The 22590-nt window shown below is 40.2% G+C and overlaps 2 protein-coding genes across 2 annotated transcripts in view; one reads left to right on the top strand and one right to left on the bottom strand.

Moving 5' to 3' along the window:
* Window positions 1-17142, bottom strand: part of tnrc6ba (trinucleotide repeat containing adaptor 6Ba) — a 24201-nt gene extending 7059 nt beyond the window's left edge. The window contains 14 exon segments of the mRNA XM_048169982.1: window positions 7-117; window positions 234-368; window positions 626-745; window positions 1571-1777; window positions 2040-2108; window positions 2203-2375; window positions 2498-2659; window positions 2886-4706; window positions 4709-5677; window positions 5814-5840; window positions 6082-6432; window positions 7584-7605; window positions 15624-15711; window positions 16853-17142. Of these exon segments, the coding sequence (XP_048025939.1) occupies window positions 7-117; window positions 234-368; window positions 626-745; window positions 1571-1777; window positions 2040-2108; window positions 2203-2375; window positions 2498-2659; window positions 2886-4706; window positions 4709-5677; window positions 5814-5840; window positions 6082-6432; window positions 7584-7605; window positions 15624-15680 (4224 nt within the window). The 5' untranslated portion in view covers window positions 15681-15711; window positions 16853-17142.
* On the top strand, window positions 16064-22590 carry si:ch211-141o9.10 (probable endonuclease 4). Its single transcript, XM_048169986.1, is given in 9 exon segments — window positions 16064-16129; window positions 16131-16181; window positions 18002-18182; window positions 18263-18472; window positions 18666-18845; window positions 18941-19072; window positions 19239-19343; window positions 22234-22363; window positions 22448-22590. Coding segments are annotated over 9 exon segments (1110 nt in total). The 5' UTR covers window positions 16064-16078; the 3' UTR covers window positions 22518-22590.

Genomic DNA, 22590 nt, shown 5'->3' with positions numbered 1-22590 from the left:
CAGTACCTGTTGGGGGTCTGCTTGTTGACGTATGTTTGGGGGAAACTTGCGCTGGTTCTGCAGCAGCTGCTGCTGCTGTTGTTGTTGCGGTTGCTGTTGTAGTAGTAGTTGACAGGCCTGCAAGAAAGCACAAGTCACAGAATCAAAAGAAAAAACAAACAGAACTCTAGGGAGTGTATTGTGAGTCTGGCCTGCATAGATAAAGTACTGCGCATGCAACTGGAGTTACCCACCAGCTGGAACTGAATATGAGGGGGGTAGATGCTGCTGAGCATGGCAATGTGCTGTGGGGAAAGCTGTGGAGGAAAGATGGCTCCCCCAACACCTCCACTGGGAGGAGGCATCTGCTTCAGCACAGAGCCTGGCACCTGCAGCAGAAATGAGTTCTATTACGAAGATCACTTTTGACTTATATGGCAGACAGCTGCATTGCTTTACTTAACAAGAACTTATCGTAAAGACAATGTGAAATCCTACTGAGCATAATCAGTGCACAGTACTTTTAAGACAAAAAGTTTTTAAAACCTCATCAAAATGTCCACTGCTAAACTGACCTGTCTGTCAACATAACAGTTGTGCAAACTACTGAAGTAATATTAACAATATATACAGTGTTATCAAGTACCTGAGGTGACAGGAACTGATGAGGCACTTGCGCTCGTACTGATGGGTTGATGGGCGGCACCCCTGGTTGGTGCCTGGACTGTGCCATCCCACCTCCGCTACTAAACAACTGACCACTCGCCTGAGGAAATATTTAGACGATTAGAAAACGGTTAATCAAAGGCCACGTTCACACTGTCAGTTTTTGGGATTGACAACCGTATTTACTTATAGATGTGAGTCTTGAAATGTCTCGTTCACACAGCAACTTACAGCAGCTTCTGGAACACTGTCTGTATGAACGTGCAGTGAGAGTCAAGCCCGTATTCTCTTACTAGTAACCATAACAACTGTGACCAACGTAATATTAAAGATAGCTGCATCCATAAAACTGTAAAGTATTATCACTTTTGACAAGACAAGAGACTAATTGAACCACGAATTCATCCATCAAAATTTCATTGACCAACAGCAGCATGTAAACGCGTTAGCTGGAGTCCTTACCCGATGCACACACGTCACGTCCTTTGCAAGGTCTCGCGCATGACACGGCATTTGAATTTGAGAAAGAAACACAAAACTGACGGAAGTCGCTCTGGTGGAGAACAGTGACTGGAACTAACACCTTCAGATGACACACAGCTCACATCTCTGTCGCAGTAAGTTACCGAAAGCAAAAACACACACAAAACACCTTAGAAGAGTGACTCTCTTGCACTGTATGACGTGACAGACAGCTAGTTGTCCAGTGCGGTTCTGTTCACACAGCGAGAATGCATTGTCACTCCCAAAAATAACCATACTGTGTGTGAACGTAACCGTATTAAGGACTCAAATACAGGACTCTATTCTGCTGCTGTGTGAATGTGGCCAAAGTGACAAAAGATCCAAATTAAAGAGTTCAATAAGAATTGAAGGGATAAGTAAACGAAACACCATTTAAAGAAACATAAGGAGATGCAAATACCTTGTCATAGTAAGGCCCAGGTTCACATGCCCCCACCTCTTTGGAACCAGGTGAACGGAAGACTGCTCCTGTTCCCGCTCCACGTCCTCCTTTACGCATCTCTCCATTGTACTCATTCAAGCCCATACCACGCTTCTCTCCTTCCATCTTTTTGTCCTGTGGAGGACCAGGGGCTAGATCCAAGGAACGACCACTGGGGTCCTCTCCCTAATAACAAATCTCCACATTGGTAAACCTCATAGACCAAACTTTACTCAAACATATTAATAAAGATGCATGATATATTAGTGAGCAATATACTATTCACTGATAGCTGGGAAAATTCAATTATTATTAAAGCTGACAATGAAATTACAGCTGATTATTTAAATCTTTTTAGGTCAAATTTTGCATCAGTGCATTCTTAAATGCAAAAATGTAAGATCCTAAAACTACATTTATCTAAGATATTTTTTTTATAATTTCTTACCAAAATCCCCATGTTTGAAAACTGTCTTGTCATTGGGTTCATCCAAGAGTCTGCACCCTTCAAGGAACCCTGAAGTAAATTAGATGGAACACTCATTATCTAATAAAGTAACTTATGTTTCAAATTTGCATGAATATTGAACCTAGCCTGACCGCTGACATACCTTGTTGCCCTTCTTTGCTCCCCAGCCTCCAGAGTTGTAGGAGGAGCTGCTGCCTTGGGAACCTGCACTGTTCCATACACCACCACTCTCCTCATCCTCCTCCCAGCTGGAGTGACGTGAAGCACTGACTGAGCCCTCTCCTTCACCCCAACCTTCTTGCATAGACTTTGAACCTATAAAAATAAAATAATCCCTTTAAAATATTTAGAAGTATGCATACATTCAGGATCAGGTTTAATTCAAAACACATTCATTCATTCAAAGCACCATCATCACAAAAATTATCCAGACTCACCAGACTTCACTGGATTGGGGGAGGGGTCCCCCCAACCTGACGCCTTGACAGGGTCAGGGTCAGGGTCGACCCAACCAGCATCAGTAGGTTTACCCCAGGCTGCAGTACCGTTGTCCACACATGGGCTGGAAGGAGAGCCACTACCTCCCCATCCAGAAGAGGCTAAAAGATAAATAAAGGAAATACTTTAATAAATGCAGTTATATGGTATGCTACATAAAAGCAAAAGAAAGATCATATCTAATGTCACACTTCGTTTTTCAAAATGACTGTTTAATTTTCATCTTCTGCTGTACTGACAATCCATTTCATACCAAAAAGAACCCCCGTTAAAAGAAACAGCAGTGAATTCTCATTACAATAGACATAAAAAGTCTAAGTGACTTACCTATTCCAGGCCCCTTGCTTGATGAATGTGCAAGGGTCATGTCCCTATTCCCGAGGCTTGCTGGCATTCTTCCAGGTGGCTGCTGTTGCAGGGTTGGGGGCCCCTGCTGAGGGGACACTGATTGTGCCTGGCCAGATGGGGCGTTGTTCTTATCCCATAAGTTGACACATTTGGAGTTGTAGTTGCTGGGGTCACCCCAAGCAGATGTTCCATCATCAATCTCCATTTTCCTGCTGATGGACTGTGGGGAAGGCTCCTCCCAACCGCTGGGCTCTGAAGTGTCTCCAGAGCCACTAGAAAGTTGGGGTATAGGCCCTGAAGCCCAACCTGAACTTTGGCTCTGGGCTGAAGGACCTGCCGGTCTTCCCCAGCCCCCTTGCATGGCCCCCGTTTCCACCGACTGACACTGCTGAGGCTGTGATTGTTGTTGCTGCTGCTGCTGTGCCGGGCCTTTCTGTGAGGCCAGTTGGCTGTTTGGCATCTGTGACGAGTGCATCTTCCCACCCCAGGCTTGGTGAGATTTTCCACCCATGTCTCCACCCACCCACGCCCCTCTAGGAGCTCCCTCATCCCAATTACTCCATGTACCCACTTCTGAGTCCCCACTAGTACCTCCACCACCTTTCCCATCCCCCCAACCCCCACTGCATGGTTTGGGCTCATTATCTCCCCAGTCATTGCTACCTCCCGGTCCCCAATTGCCTGCATCCCCCCGTACACTTTCTTTCCATGCACCTGTTCTTTTCTCCTCCTGACTGTCTCCCCAGCCACCTCCTCCAGATGATGGAGTACCCTGTGTTTGGAAATCTCCCCACCCGCCTGATGATCTCCCTGCTCTACGTTCTCGCCACTCATGTCCCTCACTGTCCCAACCTTTTCCTGGGCCTTCTGATGAAGCAGTCCCTCCCCAACCCCCAGATGGCTTGCCCTGCCCACCAGCTGAATTAACTCCTCCACCTCCAGATTGTGAGACGCCAGGGTTTTGGATATTGACACCTGAGGGTGGATGGCCTCGGGCATGCAAAGAAGAACTGCTGTTGCTACTACTGTTGTCCCAACCTTCACCAGGTGAAATAGAGGGTGGTCCAAGGATGGAGTTTGAGTTCAAGTTGGCATTCAGAGTTGCACTTTGGAGCATAGGGGAGGAAGATGGATCAGTAGTCGTGGTGCCAGTAGAACCAGAGTATGGTTGGGCGTGGGCAGGTGCACTCATTGTAGATGAGGAGTTTGCCCCACTTGGTGCTGCTGCTCCGCCTCCTCCCTCCAAATCCCATGCCACATTCTGACGGATTTGTGTCTGACCCCAACCAGAGTTGGACAGTACTCTGGGGTCCAGGTCAGATCGGCTAAGCAGATTCTGTAAGGCCACTTCAGGGTTGGGAGGCTGATGAGTGCGGTGGCCATGGCGCTGATTGCCACTTCTGGAGTTTCCTCCGCCACTGGAGGATGAGGTACCTCCCCCACCTCTGCTACCCTGGCCTCCCCACTCACTCGAGTCCCCTACTCCTACATCCCCAACTCCTTTCTGATTGTCCCAAGCTCTTGTCATAGTTGAAGGTGTGGAGGAAGAAGTCGTCGGGTTGCCGACACTACCGCCGCTGCTGCTGCTATTACTGCTGGAGCCATTTTTCCCATCTGGATTGTTGACACCCCCAACCCCACTGGACGCCCCCCACTCCCCAACCAACATATGGTCCCCACCCCACGCTCCCTGAGATACCCCGGGGTTCTGACCACTACCTCCTGTTCCCCACGCACTTGCCCCTGTCAAATCTCCTCGATCCTCCTGGCTGGCAAAACCCCACGCCTTCCCACCTTCGGCAAACACGGAGCTCCCCCTGCTCCATCCTCCCAAGATTCAGTTCTTGAGGCACCCGTTTTGGAGTTTGCAGGGAAAGGCTGAGCTCTCCACAATGATGAGCTGGTGGAGGAGGAAGAGGAAGCAGAGCCGTCCCCTCCACCTGTGCTTCCACAGTCCATATCAGCCCCCTCTGCCACCCCTGTGTTTTTTGGTCCTGCTCCTGGTTCCAGTGCTGCGCCACCCCACTCTCCACTGGGTGGCTCTCTGTCTCTGGATTGCATTTGGTGAAGTTGGTGCTGATGAGAGGCTTGATTCACAGAAAGAGGGTTGCTGGCAGACAAGGATGAGCTTTGGAGGGAAGAGGAGCCACCCTCTGTTGCAACTGTCCCAGCCCCGTCCTGTACCAGGGCTGGCCAAGCAGAAGGATTGGCATTAGGGGTAAAATTGGCACCTGGAATCCCACAGCTGACACCAAGGGAGCTATCAGAGCTCCCTGGGAGAGGGGCAGCTTTGGATATGGGGGGCAATGAGCCTGCTGCTACTGCATTCCCCCCTATGAGTTCATGGGAGGATGAAGCCCAAACACTACCAGACTGCATACATTCATTGGGTGAACCAGAGGATGTGGGTGGGGAGGGGCTGCCGGAATTGACTCCTTTCCTCCCGTTCCCTCCTCCCACAACTTTAGCTTGCTGCTGGAGATGCCTCTCACCCCATGAGGCGCTGCAATTCGGAATCCCGCTACCGTCTGCACCTCCGGTACCTGCTGTATCCCCTGTCTTTGACCCATCCCCAGCAGCAATACTGGGCCATTCCTCCAGGTCTGACCGGTCCACTATCACCTTTTCCCTGCCCTGAGAGAGGGGTTGGCTGCCAGAGCTGGTCCCCCACATGGAATTTGCATAATTTGAATTAGAAGCAGCGATTGATGAGGAGGATGACGTATGGGGCAGTGAGGGAGCAGCTGGACCCAAAGGGCCCTGGCTTGGATCTGTGAACAAAATACCAAACTTTTCATGAACCTGCCAGACTCTTTACATAACACATAACCAACATGTAAATAAACCAAACTGGTATGATACAAACAGGGATAGTCCACCCCAAAAATTCTGTCATCAATTACTCACCCATGTGATTCCAAACCTGCATGACTTCTGTGAAACAAAAAAAGATATTTTGAAGAACTGCATTTTCATGAATCTTCATTTTTGGGTGAACTATCCCTTAAAAGGTACTGTAAGTTACTTAAGTCATTTTGCTAACCAACATCCTCTCTCCAAAGACATTGTCCAAGACAATCCAGATCACGCAAAATTATTTGCAGACAGAGTGTTTCTGATAAGTATAAAGTTTAACTTTCTCTGCTATTCAAATTATTCACTTGATGATTCTTACCTGAGGCAGAAGCCACTGTTTCATTGGGGCTGTCTCCCCCGCTGTTGCCTCCCCCCAGCAGCATGGAGGACAGTGGTGGCTGGCCCCTCTTCAGTAGCACTTTATGGTCCTGCTGGCCACGGAATCGAGGGGGCACTTCACGGGGCATGTAGCGCTGAGAATTCTGTGTGCCGGGGGAGGGCTGTCCGTTAGCCACCGCCGGCCGCTTAGCATTGTTCCCACCCTGAGGGAGGGCGCCAGCAGCCGGGGTGGCAGCGGATGGGGTTGAAGAGGGGACGGGGCCAGGGCTGGGGGAAGTTGAGTTGGGGGTGGCAGGAGACTGTGCAGATGGAGGCTTGGTCAATTCTGGCACTGTGTAGTGGAAAATTTAGGAGCAAATGAGAGCAGAACTGCAGAAAAGCTACATTAAGATAAAGGAAAGAATAAATAGATTTTACTCATTAACATGGTGACACACTTTTTAATTTCATATGTTTGTTTGTCAGCACAATGACACATTGTCTCTGTAACTTTTAGGATATCAGCACAGTACAAACAAGAAAGATAAAAAAAAAATAGCATTAAAAATGCCAAACTATCTTAGATAGTTTAGTTTTCTATCATGCAACATATTAGTCAAGGGCTTGATCTCCATCATTTATAATTTAACAACAGGTCAGGCATCTTCTTTAGATGAAATTAGGAGGACATGGGAGGAAGATCTTGGCAGACGACTCTTGGATGACACGTGTGTGTGCGGCACTCACTTATTCAGTTCAAAGTAGTGCATAGAGCTCATATGTCAAAAGTTAATTTAGCTCAAATTTTCTCTGGTACTAATCCCATGTGCAACAGATATCAATGTGCTGAGGGTTCACTAGTTTTCAGTGGGTCTCCAGCACAGGTTAGTGCCAGATTCCCTGGTGGCAATACTTGGAGTCATGGTTATCAACATCAAAGTCCTTGTTTTATCTTCCTTGTTAGCACACAGAACAACACTACTAAAGTTGGCTCCACCCACTCTCACCCAGTGGATCAGAGATATAATGTCATGTCTTTGCCCTGAAAAGATCAGGTAATCATTAAGATGATCAAAAAAAAAAAAAAAAAAAAAAAAACAATTCCTTAGGATCTGGCATCCCTTCATTGATTATTTTGATCATTCTAAATAATGCCCGATTATTGGCTGTATTTCTCTCTATTAAGCCCAAAATGGATGCCAAACCAGTGGGGTTTTTTAATGTATTTCATTTACTTTTTTTTCTTTTTACCTTGAGTGTGTGCACATATACTTGTGTATGTAGGTGAGTGTTTATGTGTAGGCATGCATGTATATGCTACTTATCAATTTTCAACTCTTATAGAAATCAATGGTCAAAATATATGTAACCCCATGGATTTGTTGGTGAGGGTCAGGGGATTGTTGAATCTGATTTCTATTGAAAAAAAAAAAAAACTAATAATAAAAAAACATTGAGAAAAATGCAAAAAACTCACTTTAAAAGAGAACAGAATGTAGTTACCTTTATTTTTTTGCTCTGCAACCTGAAACAAGAAAAGAAAAAAAGTCACTATAGATGACAATGGACATTTATATTACTCAAAGTATAGAACCATTTTTGCTGGGCTGATGCTTGAAATTTATCTATTCATAGATTTGTGCCAAGCAGATCTTCATCACATATGATGCTGTTGAATGACTGATTCTATTTGGCTGCTGATTTTTTTTCTGTAAACATTTTAGCTATTGCAAAGAGCATGAGGCCTATTCGCACTAAGGATGATAACTATAACAATAACTATGAAGTTTTAATGATTTTAACTCATTTAATTCTATGAGTATAGTTAAATTCACACTACAGCTATAACGATAACGACACATAGGAATGATATTGTTGGAATAACTTTCAGAGCGATTTTTTTTCCAGCTGATGAATTATAAAAATGACACCCAATATTAGAAAGCTTGAACATTTAAAGCTGCAGATGCCATTATTGCAGCGCATGCTTAGAATAAACCAGAGCATATGACACTCCGCTCAATCGCTCACAGCCCCAGCCCCTTTCATACAGTTCGGAAAAGCTAGAGGAAATTACACGCGCGCATATTGCGTGGACAACATAAATGATGTTGCAACATCATTTATGTTGCTTGGGGTGCTGTGGGCTTATATTTTATAAATATGAAACCACTGACAGAAGTCTGCTTTCAATTTCCACAGGCACTTTGTGAAGTGCGCTTGCGCAAGTGGCTGTGTGCGACTCCGTTTAAGTGTTTAAATGTAGCCTACTTGCATCTCAAAATGCTTTTATGATGCAAAATTAAAGTAAACAGAGTCAGTTAGGTGTCTTAAGGGATTAAGACACCTAAGCGCTGCAAAGGTATTTCAAATTTTTTACCCATAAGCAAAAAATGAAAGAACTTTGCTGTTATAGTATTTCACAAAATGAATCTTTGCTAACTCAGTTCCTCCACACTCCCTTTCAATTACTTCTTCGTTCTTAACTTTGATGTTTACTGTGCATATGGGCTATGTATAATAATGTTGAGCGATATGCACCATAGTCAAAACGTCAGCCTGTGAGATCACCAATGCACAATATCATCGCACACGCGGGGGTGCAATAGTTCACTTATTTGATCATTAATTTACTTGTTTATTCAGGCTACTTGTTTATTTACTCATTTAATTATTTACTTTGTTTTATTATCTCGGGAAAATAATCTTCTCTATCATTTTGCAAGCAAAGATTTGCAAAGAAGTTGATGAAGAAAATGTCATGTCGCATAGAAATATTTCACTCAAAAGGCAATCCCCTGGATATCATACATGCAATTTGCAAACTTTGCACAAGAGTTATGCTGGTGAAGAAGTCTCAAACCACAGTCAATTATACACAGAAAGTGAAAGTAAAAAGCGACCAAGCTTTTGGCGTCTGACACTGCACAGCGCATTAATTCACTCAGTCATGATGAGAGTTGAATCTACCTCAGATCTGATAATGATTTATATGCTTAAAATTTCTCTTGTGGACCATACATTAATGATATTTAAAAAAAAAAGGAGAATTTTTTTTAAGGGTGAGTTCACACCTGTAGTTCGGTTCATTTGGTTAATTTGGTCCGGACCAAAAAAGAAGAAGAAGAAAAAAAAAAAAAAAAAATTTAGTCCTGGTCAGATTAGCGTTCAGATTGGCAATTTTATCACCGTGTTTCAACCGTGGAAAGATGTCAATAAAACAGCTTATAAACAATGTCACGTAACATCACATTTACCTCAAAAAAACATTCAGTGACCATAAATTCATTAGCTAGAAAAGTGAACTCTAGAAAGCAGCATTCTGATAAATATAGCTATGCACTGTTACATATTCATTATAATGTTCTTCAATATTTAATGCATGTTTGAATAAATCAGTTATGACAGTCACGATTTAAATGTTTATATTTAAAAAAAAACAAATTGGAGTAGAAATATGATTATATAATTCTAAATTAAAATCACAATTGAGTGTAATTTAAGTGTTTGTATATAAATAAGTTAATTTTAACCTTCAATATTATAGTAAAGTAGTACCAACTGACTGTCCCATGTGTAGTTTACAGCATTAGGCTACGTCCACACAAAGCCGGAGCTTACCCTAAACCGATCTTTTTTTCCTCGTCTCAAAATATCTGCGTCCACACGAAACCACTAAAACAACTCAAAATGATGTAGTGTATGATGTATGATGTAGTATACATGCCAGACCATTATGTGGCGCTGTAATTCTGTCACAGAAATGCACTTAAAGCAGCGAAGAAGACTTGGAGCATGCGCATAAACCTTAGAAATAACACTTTATTTTGGCTCAGTAGCTTGCTGTTGTTGGTGCTGTTTTGTGCTGTTAGCGGCGTCTGACTATGGTCGACACGTGGGATGACGACATCATCGTTTCAGAAAATATACGGACTGCCCCGTCCACACGAAAACGCAAAGATGGCGTTTTCAAATTTATCCACTCTGGGACCCGGTTTAAAAAAAAAAATAGCGGTTTCACCTTTCGAAAACGCCGGATCCGTGTGGACGAAACGCCCATCCGATAAAAAATTTGTGCGTATTCACAGAAACGCGTCTCCGTGTGGACGGGGCCTTAGTTGAGAGATTTTTTCCCTCTAAAAAATGTGCCATGTACAGTAACTGATATACTACATCCAAAATAATCGATATCGAATCAAATTCATAATCGAAATCAAATTGCAAGCATGTGAATAGAAATCGAATCGAATCGTGAAAATTGTGTCAATACCTAGCCATATTGTATACAATGACTTGCGAATTGATAGCTGTCATTCAGTTATGGCAATGGGAGCGCGGTGCACACAGTGGACCAATCACAAAGGATTGGGCCATCTGACCAATCAGAGCAGTGTTAAGCTCACGGAAAGTAGGGGTTTAGAGAGACTGATTCTTTGAACTGCTTCAAACAAATAGTTTATAAACATTATAAACAATAGTAATAAACACTGAGAACTGAGGTGAAATTAAATGTATACTATGAGAAAATGAAAGTGTTTTTTGATCTTGCATGCATGTAAACCTGTTGTAGGAGACTCCCAAAACAATATTAGGAACCTTAAAAAAAATGCATAATAGGGGCACTTTAATAATTTGTAATTGTATTGTTAATTGTTTTATTAGTGTCATTAAAATGTTTTGTTAATGTGCTATGGAAACAAAACAAAATAATGCTGTCTTCGCCTTGGTTTAAACAACAACTGTATAAGGAAGGATGCATCTCTTTTATAACAAGCACTCTTGACAATTTGTGAATCAGGGCTCTACAGGTAACATTTTTCTTTAGGAGCACTTGTGGTCCTAATAAAAAACATTTAGGAGTCAAAAATTTAGGAACACTTTCTGATCAATAACAGACACTAACTTTTCTATTACCGGGCGATATTTGCCCTTTAAATTAATTTCCACAGGCATTTTTAGCATTATAAGAGCAATTTTTTTTTCTAATCTTATTAAATGTATGCATCATATTTCATCAATTTCTTAAATTAAAATAGAAAAATTGTTTTTGAATGTTAAATAATAAATTCAGTTAGAACAATAAGACATGATCAGGCGGTTAGCAATCAAAACAAATCATAAAAAATCTTTGCACTGTAGAGGTGGCACAGAAGCTCCATCTGAAGTGTTTTTTTTTTTAGACACATTTACATAGACTGCTTAATGCAGCTCATTGGTAAATGATGTTATACAAATGTTTTTAAATATAATTATTTTGAATTTAGAAATATGTAAAATATTCACATTTAAAAGTTTGATATTTTAAGTAAAAATAGTAAATGTAAAGTGTTAAAGGTGCCCTAGAATTAAAAATTGAATTTATATTGGCATAGTTGAATAACAAGAGTTCAGTACATGGAAAAGACATACAGTGAGTTTCAAACTCCATTGTTTCCTCCTTCTTATATAAATCTCATTTGTTTAAAAGACCTCTGGAAAACAGGCGAATCTCAACATAACACCGACTGTTACGTAACAGTCGGGGTGTACGCCCCCAATATTTGCATATGCCAGCTCATGACTGAGGCATAACACAAGGGCAGTTAGTATTACACAAGGGCAGAACGTCTGGATGTGCACAGCTGAATAATCAGACTAGGTAAGCAAGCAAGGAAAACAGCGAAAAATGGCAGATGGAGCAATAATAACTGACATGATCCATGATAACATGATATTTTTAGTGATATTTGTAAACTGTCTTTCTAAATGTTTCGTTAGCATGCTGCTAATGTACTGTTAAATGTGGTTAAAGTTACCATCGTTTCTTACTGTATTCACGGAGACAAGAGCCGTCGCTATTTTCATTTTTAAACACTTTCAGTCTGTATAATGCATAAACACAACTTCATTCTTTATAAATCTCTCCAACAGTGTGTAATGTTAGCCAGTTAGCCACAGAGCATAGCCTCAAACTCATTCAATATCAAATGTAAACACGCAAATAAATACAATACTCACACAATCCGACACATGCATTCAGTATGCATGACGAACACTTTGTAAAGATCCATTTTGAGGGTTATATTAGCTGTGTGAACTTTGTTTATGCTGTGATAGAGTCGAGAGCTCGGGAGGGGGCGGAGAGCGTGCGATTTAAAGGGGCCGCAACCTGAAATCGGCTCGTTTGTAATTATGCCCCAAAACAGGCAGTTAAAAAAAATTATTTAACAAAATCTATGGGGTATTTTGAGCTGAAACTTCACAGACACATTCAGGGGACACCTTAGACTTATATTACATCTTGTAAAAAAATGTTCGATGGCACCTTTAATATGAAAATAAATGTATTACAAATACGGACAGTAGGTGGCAGTAAATCTTAATGTGCAAGTCATTCATTCAGTCGTTCAAATCGCAGATTCATTCAGGAATCACATTGGAGATGCGCAACAGTTCTGCTGTGGCTTTGTTTGAAACTGTTTTCACAAAATAGAGCAAAAACAGACATTATTGTGTCACTTAATATCAACTTGTTTATTGGACTTCAATAAGATCAGTAAGTATTATATTTTCAATCATGCCAATACTCGGAGAAACAGGAGTATACTCATGTAATATTACTTAAAGGAGCCCTAGATTATGTTTTTAAAAGATGTAATATAAGTCTAAGGTGTCCCCTGAATGTGTCTGTGAAGTTTCAGCTCAAAATACCCCATTGATTTTTTTTTAATTAATTTTTTTAACTGCCTATTTTGGGGCATCATTATAAACGCGCCGATTTTATGCTGCGGCCCCTTTAAATCCCGTGCTCTCCGCCCACAGAGCTCGCGCTTGCCTTAAACAGTGCCTTAAAGTTTACACAGCTAATATAACCCTCAAAATGGATCTTTACAAAGTGTTCGTCATGCATGCGGCATGCATGCGTCGGATTATGTGAGTATTGTATACTGTTATATTGTTTACATTTGATTCTGAATGAGTTTGAGGCTGTGCTCCGTGGCTAACGGCTAATGCTACACTGTTGGAGAGCTTTATAAAGAATGAAGTTGTGTTTATGCATTATACAGACTGCAAGTGTTTAAAAATGAAAATAGCGACCGCTCTCTTGTCTCCGTGAATACAGTAATAACCGATGGTAACTTTAACCACATTTAACAGTACATTAGCAACATGCTAACGAAACATTTAGAAAGACAGTTTACAAATATCACTAAAAATATCATGTTATCATGGATCATGTCAATTATTATTGCTCCATCTGCCATTTTTCGCTATTGTTCTTGCTTGCTTACCTAGTCTGATGATTTGGTTGTGCACATCCAGACGTTAATACTGGCTGCCCTTGTCTAATGCCTTTTATAATGTTGGAAACGTGGGCTGGCATATGCAAATATTGGGGACGTACACCCAGACTGTTACGTAACAGTCGGTGTTATGTTGAGATTTGCCTGTTCTTCGGAGGTCTTTTAAACAAATGAGATTTATATAAGGAGGAGGAAACAATGGAGTTTGAGACTCACTGTATGTCATTTCCATGTACTGAACTCTTGTTATTTAACTATGCCAAGATAAATTCAATTTTTCATTCAAGGGCACCTTTAAATTATTAGGCTTGCTGAGATCGACTGTGTTACTGGTGTTCAGCCGCAACACCGTTTATATCACTTGCCCACCGTGACCGCGGCACCGCCCCCACCGTCGTTTTGATTTTTTATAGTAATAAAAAAAATTTGTTTAGTTAGAGAACAGATACAGTTAAAAACTGAACTTGTCTGCTTAATTCAGTGAGAGCTGAACGAGAGTCGCAGCAGAGTCAGACCATCACCTCACTTCTCTGAATGACGATGGATGAAGATTTGGTTGCAAAGCGAAATGTAAAAGCATATTTAAGCGAGTTTGTCATTGTACAGTTTTTTTGTTGTGTTTTTTCATTAAGAATAATACTAAACCCACAAACCATTCAAGCAATTGCAGCCTCCGAGTTGCCGCAACTTTAAAAGCGAAAGTAAAATGTTTTAATTTTTGGTGGTATTTTTGCCCTCAAGCCCCCGTTAATTTCCGACATTGCTTATGATAATCCAAATGTATTTCCAGTTAATTTGGCTGAAACATCAGCAGCATGAGATGGTCTCGTTTCACCTTGTAATCAATCTTTGAAGTGTAGATCATCGCACGTCTTTTGCACTTGCTCTGCTGACTTAAGCAGCGTCTGTGAATGAAGGCATGAAAAGCAGCCGATTGCCGTGCGAAACATAACTCTTGTTCAGTGTAGATGCATTTTAGGAGGTGCACGTTTTGTTCCGATTGTCTTATAGTTCTATTCATGAGAATCGATCGTGCACCAGTGCGCCTAAATATTTTTTCACACTCGCACACAGTTATTTTTAGGTGCAAAAGCGAGCGAAATACTCGCACTGTGCACTGTAAGCCCTGGAATAGATCACCCTGCAGTTCAATTTTGATGTGGGATGTAGTTTTTGTAGTCTGTTTTAAAAATATTTTCATTGAGGAGTCCTCAATCCTCAAAGCGCGTGTCAGAAGTATGTAGCGAGGTTATGAAATTACAGGAGGCAAATCAATTATGGGTCCTAATATTAATTTGATTATAAAAATTTAATACATTAATGGAAAAACAAGCCAAACGAGTCTTGATATTGCTCTGGGTTGAGCGAGCGGAACTGATCGGACACAGTGGAATCTTCAAAAAGGTGCTCTCCGCTTCGGAGGAAATATTATATTATTATTATTATTATTACTATTATTATATTATTCCAGGGCTCCGCTCACATGCTCTGGAATAAACAGAACATTGTCATCTATTGGTGTGAATGTTAATATAGTTATTGTTATCTTTATAATCATCATTCTTGGAGTGAATGGCCCTTTACAGCCTCCCACAGCAAAATAACAAGAAAAACAATGTAAATAAATTACAGAAAAATAGAAAAAGATGACAATGTAATTTTTTTCCCACTATTACTTTTACTCTCTCTCCCTCTGACCCACACATAAAAAGAAAAACTTGTTAATCCAATAACTGCTCAGTACAAGCCTACATCACAAGTTCTAAATTGACGCTTTGACAAACTAGTAATGGAGGCTTGGATGACTTTCAGTCTATTAAAGCTACAGTAAACGATTTCTGAGAAACGCTGTTAATATTTGAAATCACCAAAACAAACACGCCCCAACCCAAAAGGATCACAGCCCTATCTTGATAGCTCGATAGATTCACAAACATGCTATGCAACACAGGCACCTCCCCCCTATTGAGCGGACACGCCCCTTACTGCTGATTGGCTACAGTTGTGTTTCGGCGCTCAGTCCAATCCACTTTTAACAGTATTTCTCAGAAATTGCTTACTGCACCTTTAACAAGATGCTGAAATCAGTGGTGTAAGAAAGTACTACACACAAGCTAAAAATTTACTCTGGAACACCGAATTATTGAACAATAATGCACACCTGCATAGTGGCCGAATGCATTACCACCACGAGGAGTGCGTTAATTTACTATTATTTAACAATCCAAAATAATGAATTCATACATAATATAACAATTACCTTCTGTGAGGTTTCCCGTTTCCTTTTATCTTCCTTTTTCCTTTTCTTGTCTTCCATGAACTGCTGCTCCCTTTCCTGATGCTCCTTTCTACAAAAGACATGGAACTCATCATACTGTTTAAAACGATATTGGTCAAAACAAACATGTCCGTCTATAAAACCTTCTCAAGGATATATAGGCCTAGACCTTTTCTGTCTAATCCAGAGTACCTAGTACCAAGGATCTGGAAAATGTACAGTTTTGTTAAGTATCTCCTTCAACAAATTTAGGCACTAAGAGGTGCTGCCTTCTTACCAAACCCAAATGCATAACAGCGGCACCAAACACATGATCATATCATCACAAATCACTGAATACGTAACTACAAAGGAATGCTGGTTTTAGGGTCAACCTGAGTTTGCATGTGTCATGCAATAAATCGGATTCCCATTAAAATCATACTGAAATCGTGGTAATGGGAGAAACTATTGCTGCTATCGGTCTGCGAGCCTGCAGTTGGCAGGCAGGGCATTTTCGGACCGGCGCTCCGTTCACCCACCCGCCCATTTCCCTCCGGTGCAATATACGATTTTAAATACATTCCATACGTCAGCTATCCGAACGATTCGTGCAAAATCAACCGTTTTAACGGTAATAACTGAAATATCCAGTTAACTCGTAAGCTCTAGTGGTCCTGACAAATCTTGTTACCGAGTTAGCTAGTTTGTTAGCAGGAGACACTGACAAACACTACACGTAAATCAGGTAATTTCGTTAAATTCCCCCTGAAGCCGCCGATTAACTGCATACGGAACACAACAAATATCAAAAGGGTAAGCAACCGTCAAAACAAGACATGCATAAATATGCATTTGGTCAAATATGGGGAGTAACAGCAATAGACTATGAGTCGGTATACATTGCCCAGCAAAACCATAGAGCCAACTCATGCGTGTTTTTATTTAATGCAAAATTATTGTCCATATTAATTAGTACAGTACTAAATAAAAACCAGTATGTTTTTACGATCGACCAGCGGAAAGCTAAAGTTGCAAACAAGCAGATGCTAACTAGCTTGCTGGCTGGCTAATTTAACTAGCAATCGAGCTAGTGGCTAACAGATGTCGACGAGGAAAAACTATATTACACATAAATGCTTTCACACCACTGCGGTTTTACGAATGCATATTAATGTCATTCGTAGCAAATAACATTTTATATAAATAGCTCTTTAAAACAAAGCACTTACCTCAGGAATTACATGCACCGCAGCTAGTCTTCTAGCTACAGCTAAAGTGCTTAAGTGCGAATTTCTGGGTTTTGAGGCAACGTGAAATACAACACTCCATCAAAATCTAAAAGCTAGTAATGAAAACACTCCTTCTATAGTTTTTAAATATGAAATACGATAATGTAAACGAAAGAGGCGAAATCTGTGTTTAAAGCGCTGTAAAGTCAGTTGGTTGACGGTCGGCCATTTTACTGCTCGGTGTGAATGTGTGTGTCTGGACAGGTCTGACGGAAGGGGGGCAGCCGAGGGAGATTTTTGACCTTCAATATTAAAAGTCCAATAACTCTTTATTTGGCCGTTTTTGTAATAAAAAAAAAAGTACTATTTATTGTGGAATGTTTTTGGAATGGTTGTTCATTGTACATACGGTTACAATATTGTTTCTCTTTCAACATCAGTTAAATGGCTACCTTAGTCTATCCTATCTAAATTTCACATCAAGAAAATGGAAATATAGATAATGTTTTATTTAGTACAGGTGTTTTCTTTTTCGTATAAACATACATTTTCATAAAATACAGTGAAAATTATAAAGACGACATGTTTGACTTTTATGTTGTCATTGTAAGAGCTTTTATCTAGACAAAAAAAAAAATCCTCTTTTAATCATTTTTTCTACCTTCTGTTAAATGTAGCCTATAAAATTGTCCATAGAATACAATTGTTAGTGATTTCCAATTTCTTTTTTATTTTTAGAAAGCAGAATGAAAGAAAAATAATGTCAAAATCAGTAATGTTAACTTTTTACAATTTGTTCCTCCGATATTTTTCACTGAATTTTAATGCTCTTGAGGTCCTTAGGGATCCCCGGATCCAACTTTGAAAGCTCCTGTCTTAGTATCGTCTCCAGTGTAAACTTATTTAAAAATATGTATGTATAAATGTCATCTCACAAATGACCTGCCTTAATAGCCTACAAAAGTAGCCTAAATCATTTTAAAACTAGAGTATTATTAATGAAAAATAAAACATCTTTGTTTTACTGCACACCAATTTTTGGTTCATGATTAGTAATGTTTCCATCGGCGTAGATTTACCACATTATATTTGATTGTTTATTACTCATAGTGTTAAGAATGTCTAACCACATGCTTATTCCTGACTCAGAAAAACATGGCCTCACGAAGAAAAGGCGAGAAGAGAAAGACAGAGGAGGTTACTGAAACAAAGGAGCTACAACATTCTGATGCAGAACCATCAGATGGCAGCAGCAGAGAGGAAGAAATAGCACAGAAATTGAAGAAAAAGGCAAAGAAAAAATACATAGGCGCACATGTCTCAATATCAGGTGAGCAAAGATGATTTAAGATGGATTTAAAGATCCAGTGTTTGTGCTGTGTGCATATTAATTTTACAAAAATTCTTAAGGAGGAATATGGAAAGCAGTTGAATCAAGTGTGGCCATAGGAGGTCATGCTTTTGCCCTTTTCTTGGGCTCCCAGCGCTCCTGGACCAGACCAGCACTTGATCCAGCTGCTGCAGTTAAATTTCAAAAAGCCTGTGCTCAACATGGCTTCGATCCGATACACATCCTGCCACATGGATCCTATTTGATGAACTGCGGTTCCCCCAAAGAAGGTTTGTGTGCTGACTGTTCCTGCTCTGGTTGTGTGCATCCATCAAATACTGATTATTTAAAGATGAAGCCATGCGGTTGGCATATTTTAGTTGATTTAGTAAATATCTAGTCAATAATTAATACTCTAGGCTGCATATGTTTTGTATAGCCTATAAGACAGTTTGTCAAATGACTCTGCATGTTGTAATCCAGATGTGTTCAGTAAGAGCCAGTCTATGCTTGTGGATGAACTGAGTCGCTGCAGTACACTGGGCCTCAGCCAGTTTAACTTTCACCCTGGAGCTGCTATAGACTCCAGCCCTGAGAAATGCATGGAGAAAATTGCCCAAGCTATTAACCACGCACACCAGCAAACCCCTGCCGTCATTACAGGTCAACTATACAACCCTGATGATTGCTACAAAATGTGCAACTGTGTTTACGCTTTCTGGTGAATTTAGCTTTTTCTCTTTCTTTTCTCTCAATAGTGCTTGAAAACATGAGCGGTCAGGGCAGCACTGTAGGTGGGCAGTTCAGTGAACTGAGAAGCATAATAGACCGGGTGCGTGATAAGACACGTGTTGGGGTGTGTCTGGACACTTGCCATGCTTTTGCAGCAGGTACGTGTGAAGTCCCATAGATATTAACACAAATTATTTGGGAAAAGATGTCGTTGGAACAAAGATCAAAAGTATGGGCTTACATGACAAACCTTCATTTAAACTTTAAAATAGCTCTGCTGTTTAAATATATTTAAAGTATTTGACATGATACTCTTCTGTTTAGGCTATGACATTTCACCACCTGGAGGAGTGAAGAATATGCTTGATGAATTTGACAGTGTGGTTGGGTTGCATTATTTGAGAGCCGTTCATTTAAATGACTCTAAAGGTATGCAGCATTCATTTGGTCTTATCAATATAGCGTGCTACAGGGATGATGTGTTTTTGTTGGCCAAAACCCAAAAACGAGTTAGTATTAGTCAGTAGGGTTTTGGTTAAATGACTGAAATGAAGTGGTGAACACAAGTTCAAGATATTTTGACATAAAATACATCAGTAATACCCCCTTGACATTTAATGCATTAAAACATGTTTTATTATCATTAAAAAAAAGAGACATTTTAAATTTTAAATTTAAATTTTAAACTTTTAAATTTCAAATTTTTCTAATGGATTTAATTCAATTAATTTGAAACTTAGAATATCATCAAAAAGTTGATTTATTTTACTAATTCCATTCAAAAAGTGAAACTTAATAATAATAATAATAAACTTTATTTTATATAGCGCCTTTAAAAGGATATTCTCAAAGTGCTTTACACATAGTACAAAGTTAAAAAACAGTCAATACAAAATAAGAAGAGAAATAAAAATACAGATTACATATAAGCCAGTCTAAAGAAATAAGTTTTAAGAGAAACTTTAAAAACACTAAGAGAGTTTGCATGTCTAATATCACAGGGGAGAGAGTTCCAGAGTTTTGGAGCAAAGGAAGAGAAAGCCCTGTCACCCATAGAGCGCATGCGAGTAGTGGGAACGGTCAGTATATTATATTCATTCATTACACACAGACTGATATATTTCAAATGTTTATTTCTCTTAATTTTGATAATTATAACTGACAACTTAGGAAAATCCCAAATTCAGTATCTCAGAAAATTAGAATATTACTTAAGACCAATACAAAGAAAGGATTTTTAGAAATCTTGGCCAACTGAAAAGTATGAACATAAAAAGTATGAGCATGTACAGCACTCAATACTTAGTTGGGGCTCCTTTTGCCTGAATTATTTCAGCAATGTGGCGTGGCATGGAGTCGATCAGTCTGTGGCACTGCTCAGGTGTTATGAGAGCCCAGGTTGCTCTGATAGTGGCCTTCAGCTCTTCTGCATTGTTGGGTCTGGCATATTGCATCTTCCTCTTCACAATACCCCATAGATTTTCTATGGGGTTAAGGTCAGGCGAGTTTGCTGGCCAATTAAAAACAGGGATACCATGGTCCTTAAACCAGGTACTGGTAGCTTTGGCACTGTGTGCAGGTGCCAAGTCCTGTTGGAAAATGAAATCTGCATCTCCATAAAGTTGGTCAGCAGCAGGAAGCTTAAAGTGCTCTAAAACTTCCTGGTATACGGCTGCGTTGACATTGGACCTCAGAAAACACAGTGGACCAACACCAGCAGATGACATGGCACCCCAAACCATCAGTGACTGTGGAAACTTTACACTGGACCTCAAGCAATGGGGATTGTGTGCCTCTCCTCTCTTCCTCCAGACTCTGGGACCCTGATTTCCAAAGGAAATGCAAAATTTACTTTCATCAGAGAACATAACTTTGGACCACTCAGCAGCAGTCCAGTCCTTTTTGTCTTTAGCCCAGGCGAGACGCTTCTGACGCTGTCTGTTGTTCAAGAGTGGCTTGACACAAGGAATGCGACAGCTGAAACCCATGTCTTGCATATGTGCGTAGTGGTTCTTGAAGCACTGACTCCAGCTGCAGTCCACTCTTTGTGAATCTCCCCCACATTTTTGAATGGGTTTTGTTTCACAATCCTCTCCAGGGTGCTGTTATCCCTATTGCTTGTACACTTTTTTCTACAACATCTTTTCCTTCCCTTCGTCTCTCTATTAATGTGCTTGGGCACAGAGCTCTGTGAACAGCCAGCCTCTTTTGCAATGACCTTTTGTGTCTTGCCCTCCTTGTGCAAGGTGTCAGTGGTCGTCTTTTGGACAACTGTCAAGTCAGCAGTCTTCCCCATGATTGTGTAGCCTACAGAACTAGACTGAGAGACCATTTAAAGGCCTTTGCAGGTGTTTTGAGTTAATTAGCTGATTAGACTGTGGCACCAGGTGTCTTCAATATTGAACCTTTTCACAATATTCTAATTTTCTGAGATACTGAATTTGGGATTTTCCTTAGTTGTCAGTTATAATCATCAAAATTAAAAGAAATAAACATTTGAAATATATCAGACTGTGTGTAATGAATGAATATAATATACAAGTTTCACTTTTTGAACGGAATGAAAGAAATCAACTTTTTGATGATATTCTAATTATATGACCAGCACCTGTATATACACACAACAAAAACAGCATAATTTCAAGTGTAATTTCTTTTTAGGGTCAAAAAAGACCCGAACACACCCAATTTTTTTTTTCAATGTCTTGTCTTGAAAAAGAGGGTTACCAACAAGTGGCTAAATGGGACTATAGATAATGTCAGGGAACTCACTAGTCCGCTTTTACAGCCTCATTGTGTTTATAATCACACTCTTGCAAATGATCCTAATTCAGACTTTCAGGGAAAATGTTTTTTTAAATAAAGAGTGAAAGAGTTGTCAGAAGCTTAGCGATGGTGACTTTAAAGTCAGGTGACTGTGATGTAGTTTATTTATAGCCTATGTCTAACTTTTTACATCTCATATGTATTTAGGCTTCAAAATTCATAAAAGTTGTGTTAATTTGTGAAGATTATTATTATGAACAAAACGTGTAAGAATCAAAAACCTTTCTTGGTCACAGAGCTTATTTTATGCAATAATCCAAAAGCCAGTGGAAAAACGCTATAGGATTTTTGTAGAGAGAACCAGGGCGAAACTAACTTCTGGGTTGGCCAACAAAAATAAGTCATCACTGCAGCACTCTACTGTTGTAATTGGCTGTACAATGACTCAATTTATATGCACAACAATGAATGTATGACAAGTTTAGCCAAAATATACCATATTAAGTAGCATTGTTACTTCTTTTGAGATTGTGTAATAATTTTTCTTTAAAAGGAACATTAGGCAGCAATCTGGACCGCCATGAAGACATTGGACGTGGCCAAATCGGTATTACTGCTTTCCGAGAAATTGTGAATGAGCCTCGACTGGATAATATCCCTCTGATTTTGGAAACACCCGGTCGGTAAGTTTCAGGTTGGAAAAACAAAATTTGGTGCAAATTAAAGGAACCGACAACATTGACTTTAACTGCATCCTCTCTTTCTAGCCCAGGCTTTGAGTATGCTGAACAGATAGAGCTCCTTTACTCCCTTTGTGAAAAAAGGGTGAAGAATTAGACATATGCTGGGTGCCAGCTTCCTAGGCGGATATATTATTGCTGAAGTATAATAAACTACATATGTAAGCCTG

The sequence above is a fragment of the Megalobrama amblycephala genome, linkage group LG20 (assembly GCF_018812025.1).
Source record: "Megalobrama amblycephala isolate DHTTF-2021 linkage group LG20, ASM1881202v1, whole genome shotgun sequence".
In the NCBI taxonomy this organism is placed as follows: domain Eukaryota; kingdom Metazoa; phylum Chordata; class Actinopteri; order Cypriniformes; family Xenocyprididae; genus Megalobrama; species Megalobrama amblycephala.
This window is presented reverse-complemented; position numbering and strand designations above follow the sequence as displayed.